At 39.1% G+C, this 12945-nt stretch overlaps 1 protein-coding gene across 7 annotated transcripts in view; it reads right to left on the bottom strand.

Annotated features, from left to right (window-relative positions):
* Positions 1-12945, bottom strand: part of FRMD4A (FERM domain containing 4A) — a 573082-nt gene that overhangs the window by 62843 nt on the left and 497294 nt on the right. For all 7 annotated transcript variants that reach the window (XM_074194087.1, XM_074194085.1, XM_074194086.1 and 4 more), the window contains exons 12-13: positions 7137-7213; positions 1830-1968 (exon numbers count right to left, since the gene is read on the bottom strand). In XM_074194087.1, coding sequence (XP_074050188.1) covers positions 1830-1968; positions 7137-7213 — 216 coding nt within the window. The remainder of the gene's footprint in view (positions 1-1829; positions 1969-7136; positions 7214-12945) is intronic.

The following is a 12945-nucleotide window of genomic DNA, read 5'->3' as shown; positions in this document are numbered from 1 at the left end:
ATGAAACTTAAAATCTTCCAAAAAAAAGATTAATATCTACATTCTAGATTACTGAGATGTCTGTCCATCATCTATTACCTCCCTGATGTCATTTGATATTATATATTATTATCACCTTAACAAAGAATCATGAATGGGATCTTAGGGCCATCTAGTCCAACTCCCTCACAACACAGATGATGAGACATTAGCCCAAGAAGGTTGTTAAGGGACCAAGGTCACATAGGTAGTAAGTGCCAATGATAGGATTTGAACTCAGGTTCTTTAACTCTTAGACTCATTACATCAATATTGAAAGGTTTTAGTGTCCAATAGTTCTTATTAATAAGAAAATCTTATAATTTCAGCAAAACTTTTATACCCATTCAACATACACAATGTATAACTAGTTGAGACACTTTGGTATGATTCTATTTTGTTGTATCAAATAAAGTCTCAAATTCTAAATGATATAATGCTGGTATATTCTTAACTATATAGAGAGTAGTGTAAAATGCCAAAGGAGAGAGTTAGTGAGGTTTTATCCCAGACCCAGTTCAAGTCAACCAATATCAAGAAGGAGGTGGGAATACAAAAACTAAAAAAAAGGAAAAAAAATGGTAGTCATTGCATGGCTAGATATCTCCTGGTTGAAAGCTAGTCTTCCTCTCCTCTCCTTAATCCTCTTCTTCCTCTCTTGTTTCCCATGCTCCCTTAGAAAAAGAAAAAAAATCTCCAAAGAAAGAAAGATAAAGAAAAAGTGGAAATCCCCAAGACCAGCAGAGTTGTACTGGGTTAATGAAACTCTGAGCTGGTTAAACTTGAGTCCTCCCACACACACCATAGAAACTTCCATTGTAGAAGAGAAAACTCCACAAGAGATTTGGTGGTATCATCCAGCTGAGTGTTGCCAAAGTTTGCTCTTAGAGATTTCCACCCCTTCCCCCCATGGCAATAAGATCCTGAGAAAGGGACAGAGCCCATCTTGATATGCTTTTATTACAGAGGGATAATGAGTAGGAGTGACTCCTGATGGTGGGAGATGTTGGGAGTTGGGGGGGAGGATGGGGAGGTGAAATAGTAGGAAGAAGGAGTAAGTGTTGATAGGTTTGTGTGTGTGAACAAGGAGGACGTCACCCACCCACCCACTAGTTGATGAGAACTATTAATGTGAGGAAACCATAGGGATCCTAAAGAAGATGATTATTTACAAATTTCTGAATGGGCCCTGGGCGCTGTGTGTGTGTGTGTGTGTGTGTGTGTGTGTGTGTGTGTGTGTGTGTGTGTGTGATGAAGTTGGCAGTTTAGTAAAGCCTGGAGGGCTCAAAGCAATTATCCTAAACAATTAGGTGTTCTGTATTAACTGAGAAAGGTTACTCCTTTTCTTTTCTCCAGAAAGAACACAATTTGCCACAGAATAAAATATTAGCTGAAAAGTTTTCCTTTTGTCATTGAGGTGAGTCCCCTAGTGGTTTGAAAGAGGGTCAGAATGCTACAAATGGGCCTCAGCAGACTGCATCTAGAAGGATGAGCAAATGAAATTGTGGGTGGGCCGGAACCCCCTCTGGCACCTTGGAGAAAATTGGTCTCTTGGAAAATTCTGGTTTTATTCCATCTACCTCCAGCCCAGAGAGGTAAAGAATACCGTGACGGGTATGAATTTATGCCAGTGATGAATAAAATGGGCCAGGGTCCAGTTTTTTAATCCTCAAGTTATATAATCCCCTGGGTCCCATCCAGTTTATGACCTCCAGGTAGAGAAGTCTAACTAGGAGAAAGCTACAGCCCTTTGTGAAATCTTGAGTGTAAGGAGCAACTGTCCCCTCCATGTCGCAGGGAAAGAGTTTTACCTTACTCTGCTTTCTGTCCAGGTAGAATTGATGTTGGCTAATGGCCATAGCCCATATGGACTTGATTAACGCCGGGCATGCATACCATGTATGCACTGCAATGCCACTGTGACCAAATGTCCTCCTCGTCACCGAGGCCCTGGGGAGACAGAACAAGAAGGTGGAATGTTTATGCTGGGGTGACTCTCAGGGTCAGGAAGTAAATCAGTGATGAGATTTTATAGTGCTAAGTACAATGCTGGGTGGTCACAGAACAGGACTTATTGGAATGTACAAATACACACACACACACACACACACACACACACACACACACACATTTCAGAGACATGCCAGCCAAAGGCCCTCTTTGGATTCCTGACTCCTTAGGGCTCCACTCACTGCCAAGTCTCTGCCTTGCTAAGTCACAGATGGGTCAGAGCAGGCCACTGGCCTTTCCTGCTTAATACTCTATTGTTGACAAAGACCCAACTTAGGGAATAAAACCTTCTATTCAAGGAAAAAACCTTGAATAAATTGGCAACAAGGTCTCTGGTGAAATGCAGATAAATTATTTCCTAATCCTTGTAGGTGAGAGTCATGACTTTGCCATCACCTTAGGTTCAATTCATCATGGAAAATGTTGATTATCAATTTTAAGTTGTCTATTAGAGTTAAGAACAGTTAGAAGAGCAGGAATGAACCTTAGGTCCTGATACCTCTGGTTGTCCCTAGTATCCTTTCAGAAATTCCTCCAGTTCAGAACAATTTTTATAAGATTACTCTATTATTTATATTACCCAAATAAACAAAAACTCTTTCACATCTTCAATAATTTTTAAGAGTGTAAAGGAGTCCTAAGACCAAAAAAAGTTTGAGAATTGCTAGTTTAGATTAAAACCATCATCTCACATATGATACAGCTGAGGCAAGGAGAAAAGAGAAAAATCACAAGAGCAATGAAAGATAAAGGGTAATGAAAGATAGAGTGGAATTCCCCCCTCCCAACACCCCTTCCCTCTTATTATATATCAATCATTTCAGCATGGAGTAAAGAAGAAAGAAGATAGCTAGATTTCCAAAATGAAACTAGAAACCATTGGTTTTTCCTATAATTAGCAGCAAGAAAGAATAGAGGTCAATGTTTTAACAGAAGTGAAGGAAGTCTCCTAACAAATAGAGGCTGTATGGCCACTTTTACTGGGGGTCAGGAGGTACATGATAATGGTAGACTGATCTTTATGAAAATGGATTCTTAGCTTTGTAAAGCAGCCTGTTTGTGTGTGTGTGTGTGTGTGTGTGTGTGTGTGTGTGTGTGTGTGTGTGTGTTTGTATGCACTTCCTATCAACCTAGGGACAAATGGAATAGACACATTGGTCTAGAAGTTAAGGTGTAGCTAGCCTTTTATTCATTAGATGGAACACAGTTTCCCTAAGATCAGTAAATTGGAAGATTCCAGGTTAACAAGGGCATAGTACTATCATTATAATTATAATATAGGATTGTCAAGCTTTCCCTACTGGGAAAACTCAAAGGTGCTTCCTTCATTCTTGTTTGGGTTATAGATTTAACTTTCTCCCAGGTCCCTTCTTCCTGAATACTCAGTTTTTATTAAATAAGTCAAATCTGGTGTCAATTAATTCTCCTAATTCCAGGAGCATATGATTTGTGATGTTGCTTTGATTAAAATGAAAGTTAGGGGAGAAAGTCAGCTTGTGAATGAGCAAACAGTTGTCAGTTTAAATGGGGCCAGAAAAAGAGGGGAGGGAGGGAATCACATACAGCAAAACACATAGAACTTTAAGATGAAACTGCCAACCAAGGACTTGACTCCCATAACAACTATTGGAACTGGGATGAGTTTAATTCTTTTTTTTCTCCAGCAAAGCTGAATTGAAATGGGGAGTGGGAAGGGAGAAGAAACTTGAAAATTTAAGACAGTGAAGTTGTAAAATGGAGAGTAGCTTGCTGAAGGGTCAGTATTTTTCTCAGAAGATAGTGGGAAAAATTAAGAAATTACAAGATCTGGGTATAACCGTAGACTTTCTTCACTTTAGGGCCTTCCCATGGCATGTTTTCTTCTGCCCTCCCTAGTTCTACCAACCTGAATATCTGACAAATTTAGAGGGCCAGAGAATTGAGAGTTAGGCATGGAGCCAGCTCTCCTCCACCCCCAGCAATTCTACAGTATCTCCTGTGCTCTGGATTGAAGAGATAATCATTATGATGGTGGGTAGGGTGAAGGGAAAGGCTGGGAGTAAATATATGACTGATCCAACCCGGAAAACATCAACTCTAGTGAATTATTTTCTTGTAAATTGCAATTTCTAACTGATTGCCTTTTAATGAAATAATTATAACTGCCATTTCTGGTCATCATGCTTACTTCTGACTTCTTCCTTATCCTTAATAGCTAAGTTTGAGGAGTTGGGTATTGATGACTTAGCATCATCATTACATGTGGTCAATTAGATTAATCTTCTGTCCTCCAAAGAAAACAATACCATGAACTGGGATAGCAAATATAATTAACACTGGGGGAAATATTTTTCTTGTGTTCTTCTTGTACCTTATACTTCCTTTGCCTGTGAAAGGGTCCTTGTTTCATAAGCAGTTTGAATCTACTCAGAAGGATTGTACTGACCTTAGTAAGATGCCTGGACCCTTGCTCCTCCAGCTATTTCTAGCCCTTTTCTTCCCCATTCCACTTCATAGACTGAGAATATTCCTTTAACATCTCGATTCTCCTGGCATCTCTCATCCCTTCCTAGTCAAATGTGTTTGTGTCCTTGAAGGACCAACCCAGGTTCTTTTTCCTTGGTGGGGTTTATCTTGCCCATCTCAGCCTAAGATAATCTATTCCTTCTCTGAATCTGCTAATAACACTCATATAACATGCCTTCTATTGTTCTATTAATGATTCTATGCTTACCTTTTGGTGTTTGTATGTTTTCCTTTCCCTTAGACTGTAACTTCCTGGGGGGGGGGAATCAATTCTTTAGATTTATTTGTATGATATGATTATAGAACTAGAATAGGAAAGGATATTAGAGGGAATCTAACTCAACTGTCTTTTCACAGATGAAGACCTGAGGCCCAGAGAACTGATGTGACATACCCAAGGTCAAATAAGCAGTAAGTGGCACAGTGCCATGGAAATAGAAGGTTCTTAATAAAATGACTGAATAACTCTAAATTTAAAATTTTAAGTCTTCTACATATTGGATTATTAATCTGTCTAGAGGATTTTTTTCCTTTTTTTAGATCTCTGTGAAGCAGAAAAAAGGCTCTTGTGCTAATTCAACTGCTGGGGGAAACTGAGATAGGAGAAATTGATTAAATTTTTAAAATTAATTTCCATTTTTGCACATATTCTTTCTCACCTTCACTCAGAGCACTATGGTTCTATTTTCTTATTGTCCTGGACATTTATGTTAATTTCTCCTAGCATGGGCTATTCTTTTCCAAATCTTTTTCTTTCTCCCCTTCTAAACAATCTTGATTCTTGTTCTACTGTGGCAGCATTTTCTGAACATTGGATACACAGTCCAATATCTGCAGAAAATACTTTCATGTGGTTTATCCTCCCTTCCTATATGTCTATGAGGAGGAACCTCATGTGTCTGGATTCTAGTCTACTAGTCATCTGTGAAAGCCAGGATAAGACCTTTGCTTCTAACTGGAGAGGCTGTTTGATGCAGATTACCCAGTGAAGGTGCCACATCTGTGTTGCTGGGTTATCATATTCCAAAGTTACAGATTGTATTGCATGATCCACATCTTTCTCCTGTGTAGGTAATGTTTCCTAAGTAGAGTGAGAAGATCCTTTGGAAGTATGGGGAGGCACGAGGAAACAGGAGGTTGATACTGGAGTGGATTAATGCATGGTTACAATATGCACTAGATATATTTTTTTTTTAGGTTTTTGCAAGGCAAATGGGGTTAAGTGGCTTGCCCAAGGCCACACAGATAGGTAATTATTAAGTGTCTGAGACTGGATTTGAACCCAGGTACTCCTGACTCCAAGTCTGGTGCTTTATCCACTATGCCACCTAGCCGCCCCTAGACATATTTTTTAAATTAAATTTTATTTTTTTTAATTAAGAAAATTTGATTTTCTTTCCTGCCTCTTCCCCATCAGTGAAAAAAGAAAAGAAAAACTAAGCCCTTGTAACAAATATACACAGGCAAATAAAATAAATTCCTGTGTTGCCATATCAAAAAAAAAATATGCATTCTGTACCCCAAATGCAACACCTCTCTGTCAGAAGGAGGCTAGTGTACGTTATTATCAGCCCTCCAGAATCATGGTTGTGTACCAGACTTCTTTTTCATTAGAGCAGGGAAGAGGTAGAGTTAATGGTATCTAAAATCAAACTTCTTTTCTTGGCAGGAGTCTGATCTTACCAATGTCCCCCTAGAGCTACCTTTTAGTTGTAAATCTGACTCTGGACCTGTCTAAAATGATTTATGTTTAGGTACTAGGCCTGTTTTTAAGGTCTCTAACTGTGGTTTGTGGGCTGTGTACAATTCTAGGGCTGTTAGTAGACAAAGAAAGGCAAAGCACTGGGTTGAAGTGGTATTCGTTACTGAGAACCTCTATTTTTATTTTCAAGCATCTTTTCAACATGAGCAGATTTGTTTCAATCCTAGTATCCCCAGGAAAAAATTTCTGGGAGGCAAAATACAAAGAGGCATGTAGGAAAAAAAATCCATATTTATTTTACACTAGAGCATAACTCTCATATAGTGAAGTTTGGGGGCTGGGAATGATGCCGTTTGATACTCTGTAACTGGCAAAGTAACTGCTTCATTCATGTGCTCCCTTTTGCTCTGATTGCTTATAATTATATATATATATATATATATATATATATATATATATATATTTTATATACACACACATACACACACACACACACAAAATAGCTGTCATTTCTGGAAATTTCTCAACAAAGAGTAAGCCCTGGAAAGAATTTTTTTAAAAGAGGAAAAAAAAAGCTTTCAGTCTACTTGGATAGGGTAACTGTTGAGGGAGAAAAGTTATCAAAACAAGGTGTCAAAACTAGAGACATATATATATATAACTACAAGAGAAGTCTAACCAATCAACTAAGTTCGCCCTATTTATTGTCACGTTCTACTGACACATCTTTTGTCACATTCTTGGCGTCCTGTGCAGAGTCTACATGATATAATCACCCATCTCCTAATATGACTGAGCAAAATATTCTAGAAATAAGCAGACCCCTAAACATTAGTGCATCCTTCTGTTGATCATGCAAATCTCATCCTCTCAAAGATGCGAGAGCAAACGGCCGACTTACCTGCGTGGGTCATGAACTTCCACCGAAAACTTCTTCTCTCTGAAGTACAGATTCTCTAACTGTCTCCATTGGAATATCTGAGGAGAAAACAACTTTCTTTAAATACAGTAGGAGTGCACAGCTGTAATGTGGTCCACTGTTAACTTCTCCTGTCGGCTGTTGGCGTCTCCAAGTACAGTCTGTATATCCTGTTTTGTTATCCTCTGATCCTTACTTGAAACAGACAGGGACACATGGATCTCCAGCTTTGAAAAGGGGCATTGGCTGTGGATTTTCCTGCAGATTTCTTAAAAGCAAGAACACAAGCTCTTTCCAATCCTTTCCTTTTGTTTAATTCTCCTAGACTGCTCTCAGCTTTGCAGACTTTTTTTTTCCTTCCAAGAGAGGAGAGAGAGAGAGAGAGAGAGAGAGAGAGAGAGAGAGAGAGAGAGAGAACGAGAACGAACTTAAAGAGAGAAGGAACGAGAAAAGGATCTCTCAGAAGTGAGCAGTAGCCATCTGTGAGTAGTGCTGAACTGAGCTTCCTCTTCTCAGAGTGCTGAAATGGGAAGGCATTCAAATTCCCCAGTCTCCCATTGGGACTCCACTTCCTGCCCACTAATGTGTAAGAGTCCCTGACTCCAACTGGTGCTTTGGAAACTCCTCTCCTCAGAAAGCCTCTCTGTGAAGGGCGGAGGCTGTTTTGACCTTAATTCAGGGGAGGCAGCTTGAGATAACAATATGAGCCAGTCAAGCCCATTCTTCTCTTTGCAACACAAAGAGAATCAAGAATTCTGTTCCTGCAGCAACTTTCTGAACAACCAGAGTTTACCTTTAGCCCAGTTGAAGAAGGGGAGAGAATGCGAGGCGGGAGTTTAAGCTGCTATGAGAATATGCCCTGCAAATATTTTTTAGGTTGCCTCTTGCCCCTTTTGAGTCAGATCTCCCCTTCAGTGAATGGAGGATAAAATAAGAAATTTGATTTGAATGTTTGGAAACAATTAAGACTGCATTAATTTAGTTCTAAGAATGAGATTTCCTTTCATCTGATGAAAGAAAACAGCATTTAACCCTTCTGGAAATGACAAAGAGGTTAAAAAAATTAATATATATGTATATTTAGAAAAATATATAAATATAGATACATATATATTATTTATATGTATATATTATATATGGGGTGGGGTAGCATTATCCTTACTGAAAAGGGAAAAGAAGGAAACCAAACATCTTTTACATCATTTTTATGACTTGTCCTGGATGTTCATTCTTTTCCAGCCTTTAGTTTTCTCCATACTCCTTTTGCTCTTTATTTAACTTACTAAGCTGAACTCACAAATCTGGAGCTGGAAAGGACTTCAGGGGTCATGTAGTCCTTTCCCTCCTTGGTTCATTAGTCTACACAGAAGGAAAGTGAAGCACAGGAAGAATAAATAACTTATCTAAGGTCATGAGACTATTATTGATTCTGCATTCTCATCTCTCTTAAATAAACTCTCTCAACCCTACTCCCCTCATTTCCCCCTATGTCTCCTATAGCTAATTCTGGCCTCAGATACTTACTAGTTGTGTGATTCTGGGCAAGTCACTTAACCCTGTTTGCCTCAGCTTCCTTATTTGTAAAATGATCTGGAGAAGGAAATGGCAAACCAATCTAGTAGCTTTGCTAAGAAAAACCCCAAAATGGGGCCTTGAAGAGTTGGACATGATTGAAAAAATGACTACAACAAAAACAGCAATAGCTTGCTTGTCCATGTTAGCTATATATCCATGTTAGCTATATATCTCTATATCAACTGCATTGTTCCATCCTCAGCCAAAGATTTTTCTTCCTTGTAACTGTGTTAGTTCTCTCACTGTGTTTTCCATCCAAATCCTATGATATACTATCTAGCCCTAAGGAATGTTTGCTTAAAAGATGTTACACTGAATAAATCTGGAGAGGATTAAAAGATGCTTCCTACAGAGGCTCCATTCATTTCTGAATTCTTTTTCATAAATAAATTCACCCCTTATAACCCTCACAATTTTTTTCAAATAAATTCATCCCTAAACCTAGGATCATTTCTATATTTTGCTCCTCTACCCAAGGAAAGAAATGATCCAGAGTCACAACAGCCAATACTTCCTGCAGCTGTTTCTTGTTTGTCATTGATTCATTGCTGCTTTTGGTCTGTCTGTACTCAGATACTCAGCTCTTAAGTATGGTTTCCAAGGGAAGATGTAACTTCACATCATTCTGAAATTTCTCAATAAAAGCAGGCAAAATTCCCCTCCTTCCGCCAAGTCGAAATATATATGTAGCTATTCTACCTGCAGTTATCTCAACCATTAAGGTTATAAAGCAAACACAAGCATTGCTAATGGTCCCTTAACAATTCTCCTAGTTTTCCCTCCCAATACTATTTTTAAAAATAGCTGGCAAAAAGAGTAAGAATTTTATTCATTTTATTCACAACATGTTCAAGGTCAAACTTCTTTGATAGTTGTAACACGCAGAATTTCTAACTAATAGTTGTATTTTTTTTTCCCTTTTACAAAAAAGGAGAGAGGGGGAGATGAAGGACTCGAAGATGGTGGAGTAGGTTTAAGATTAAGGCCAAGGTTTGGAGTGTGGGAGGGTGGATTCCATGTCTCTGTGGACCTCTCTTCTTGTTCCCTCAATGCTCAGATAAAAGTCCAGATGCTTGGAATAGCTACAGTTGCTTTAGATACTCTTATTCTCGGCATAACAGACCTGCATAGTTACACTATGTTCCATGGGGAAGCCATGTGGTCAGAAAGGCTGTTTTCCCACATCATTAGAACTATTCTCCCAGCCCAGAGGAGGAAGCAAAGTCTGGTAATGCAGAAATGCATAAGGGAATTCCAATGAACTGCATTCAAGGCACTTGCTTCTCTCTCAGTCTTCCTTCCTCTTTCCCTCCAACTGATAAAAGACCCCACAGAGCTGAGCAATGTTTGTGGAGAGTTCCCTGGCAACTCCTCCCCCTTTATCCCTCATCCCCTTGCAAAACAAAACAAAAAGCAAGTCTTTCCTCTAAACGCTCCCTACTGCTGCCTGGTGTAGAGAGTTACATGTCTGCCAGCCAGCACAAACAAAACCATCTGGACTCTGCCGAGGGTCTGTCTCCTGCGGCTGCTGCTGCTTCTCACAGGCTCGCTGACAGTGGTTCTACCCAGCAGGCCCCAGGGGGATGGGATGGGATGGGATGGGATGGGATGGGGATGGGGGTGGCAGAGGACTTTCTGTGCAAGGGAATGATTGCTTGCTTTCAGTTTTCTTCCTAGGAAATGAACTCTAGAGCCCTGGTCCCTGGTTCTCTCCTCCTAGGAATCTGTTCTGCCTAACAATTTTTGTTATATGGTATATTCTTGTCCTTCCTGGGTGTTGGCTCTTAATATGACTCAAAAGTTTATTTTTTTCTTGCAAAAGAGACTTGAATTTAGTCAGAGCAGATGAGACTTCTCTATCATAGACCAAAATATTGCTATATATGCTGAAAAAAGAAGGGAAATTGTGGGAATGAAAAAGAAACAACTATTAGACATGTCAAAGTATTTTTGAAGCCTTCCTTGAGGACTGGGTTTCTTTAGTGGGGCATTAGAGTTTACTAAGGTACCTGGAGGTGGTTAGGGCTGCTGCCAACACAGTTAAGAACCCTATGTCCAGACTTGTATGAAAGTACGTACAATGAAATAAGCAAAACATATAGAACAATATAGTCATAGTGATTACAATAATGCAAATGAAAATAATACAGGAAACTGGAGAACAGATGAAAAGCAGAGGTATAAAACTCCCACCTTGGGGATCTATTCAGCCTGCAAAACTCTGGTGTGAACCAGATTAAAATGTAATTGGAAAAGGTTTAAAAATAAATAAAAATAAAATACAACAAAAATAATGTTAATTTGAGGTTCTCTAAGCCAACATGTGGCCTATAGGGATCTGTTTTGATGAAAAGCATCTTTTTCTTTTTAGGAGAAAGGAAGTAGACTATGAGCATAGAATGTTTGCATACACTGTGGGCCTTGATCACTTGGTTGGTTTTTTGGGTTCAGTTTAAGTTGTGTTTGCATCTGTATGACCCCTTTTGGATTTTTTTTTGGGGGGGAGGCAAAGATACTAGAATAGTTTGCCATTTTCTTTTACAGATGAGGAAAATGAGGCAAACAGGGTGAAGTGACTTGACCAGGGTCACAGAGTTAGAAAATGTATGAGGCCACATTTAAACTCAGATCTTCCTGATTCCAGGCATGCCAGTCTATTTATCGTACCACCTAGGTACCCCTCATGGTTGGTTTTGCTTAATTGTTTTCCTTTACTGTAAGGGAGTACTCACTGGGTAAGGATAGTATACTTAGAAATGATTGATGTAAAAAACAATAGGCATCAGCAATTTCTATTTTTGAAGTTGGCATGGTTCTGGCTAATCTGGGATAAAAACTATAGTTTATTACAAAAAATATCTAAATTGTATGTTCTGCTTCTTTCTGTTTTCTTTGCCAAGGAGAAGGATCCTTGGACTCTAAAAGACAATATAAAATTGGTTAATAGGGAATTGAAATCCAAGGTATATAAGGAGATAATATTCTCATCTGCCCTTGATGAGTTCTAGTGACCAAATCCTAATCAACTACATCCCAGAAACGGTAAATGTGATTGCTAAACCAGCATTTATGATGTCTGAAAGGTCATGGAGAATGGGAGCAATGCCACGGGGCTAGAGAAATGCAAATAGTGTCCTGATTTTCAAACAAAGGAAGAAAATGGCCTCTGTCACAGACCCAGGGCTTGACTTAAGTTCCTGGCAAAACTGGAGTGCTTTCTGGAATGCATTATTAAAAGGGATTATTAGTGAGCATCTAAAAAAGGAAGCAGTGATAGCAGAGAGCCAGCATGGCTTCATTAGGAACAGGTCATGCCAGACTAAACTCATTTCCTTTTTTGACAGGGTTACTAGATTGGTAGATTAGGGGGATGTTATTTACCTAGTTTTAAGCAAAGTATTTGAGAGTCTCTCTTTGCTATCATTTTACACATGATTTGGAGATGCTAGTGAAACCATCATGTAATGGATTCAGATCTGGTGGAATGACCAGACCCGAAAATCTCTCACTGAACTGGACTCAAAGGGAGACACTGACTGAGATCTCTAGGAATATGACTTGGCCTTATTCTGTTCAACATTTTTATTAATAACCTATTCAAGTTTTAAATTTGTTCACTGTCCCTAATATTGTAGACTGTGCCATGGCATTGATGTTATCTCCTCCTAAACAAGGTGTGAAATTCCTTTCACAAGGTTAACTCTGATAAAAGATTAATTTGATAAAGCATGTGTTCTGGATACCAGCTGACATCACTGTGATATTGCTGGGATTGATTCACAACCAGTTCATTTACTTGACCTAAGCCCTTGGCTTTCATTTTTAAAATTGATAACTGACAGAGCAGGTTGAGCAGCCTAAGAGCTGGGACATCAGATGGAGAGAGGTCAGTTGAGCATTTACAGACTTGGTTCCCTAGAGGGACACCTAATCTCATATCCCTCCAGGGAAACATGTCAAGTTTCATCCACATCTTCAGTGAACTGAGCATTAAGAAGTTCCTGGATTAAACTAAAAGCTACAGAGACAAATCAACAGAAACAGAACAATAACTGGAGCCATGGAAGAATTCTTGGAGCAAATGGAAGCTAATGAGCAAGAAAAGATACAGTCATGATATAAAAGAGCAAACTTTGCACTCCTTCATCTATTAGTTATATAGACCAAGTAGGTCCCATTGAATAGGGTTTGATACCCCATTGACATCAGGTGTTCT

This window comes from Macrotis lagotis, chromosome 7, assembly GCF_037893015.1.
Source record: "Macrotis lagotis isolate mMagLag1 chromosome 7, bilby.v1.9.chrom.fasta, whole genome shotgun sequence".
Classification (NCBI taxonomy): domain Eukaryota; kingdom Metazoa; phylum Chordata; class Mammalia; order Peramelemorphia; family Peramelidae; genus Macrotis; species Macrotis lagotis.
This window is presented reverse-complemented; position numbering and strand designations above follow the sequence as displayed.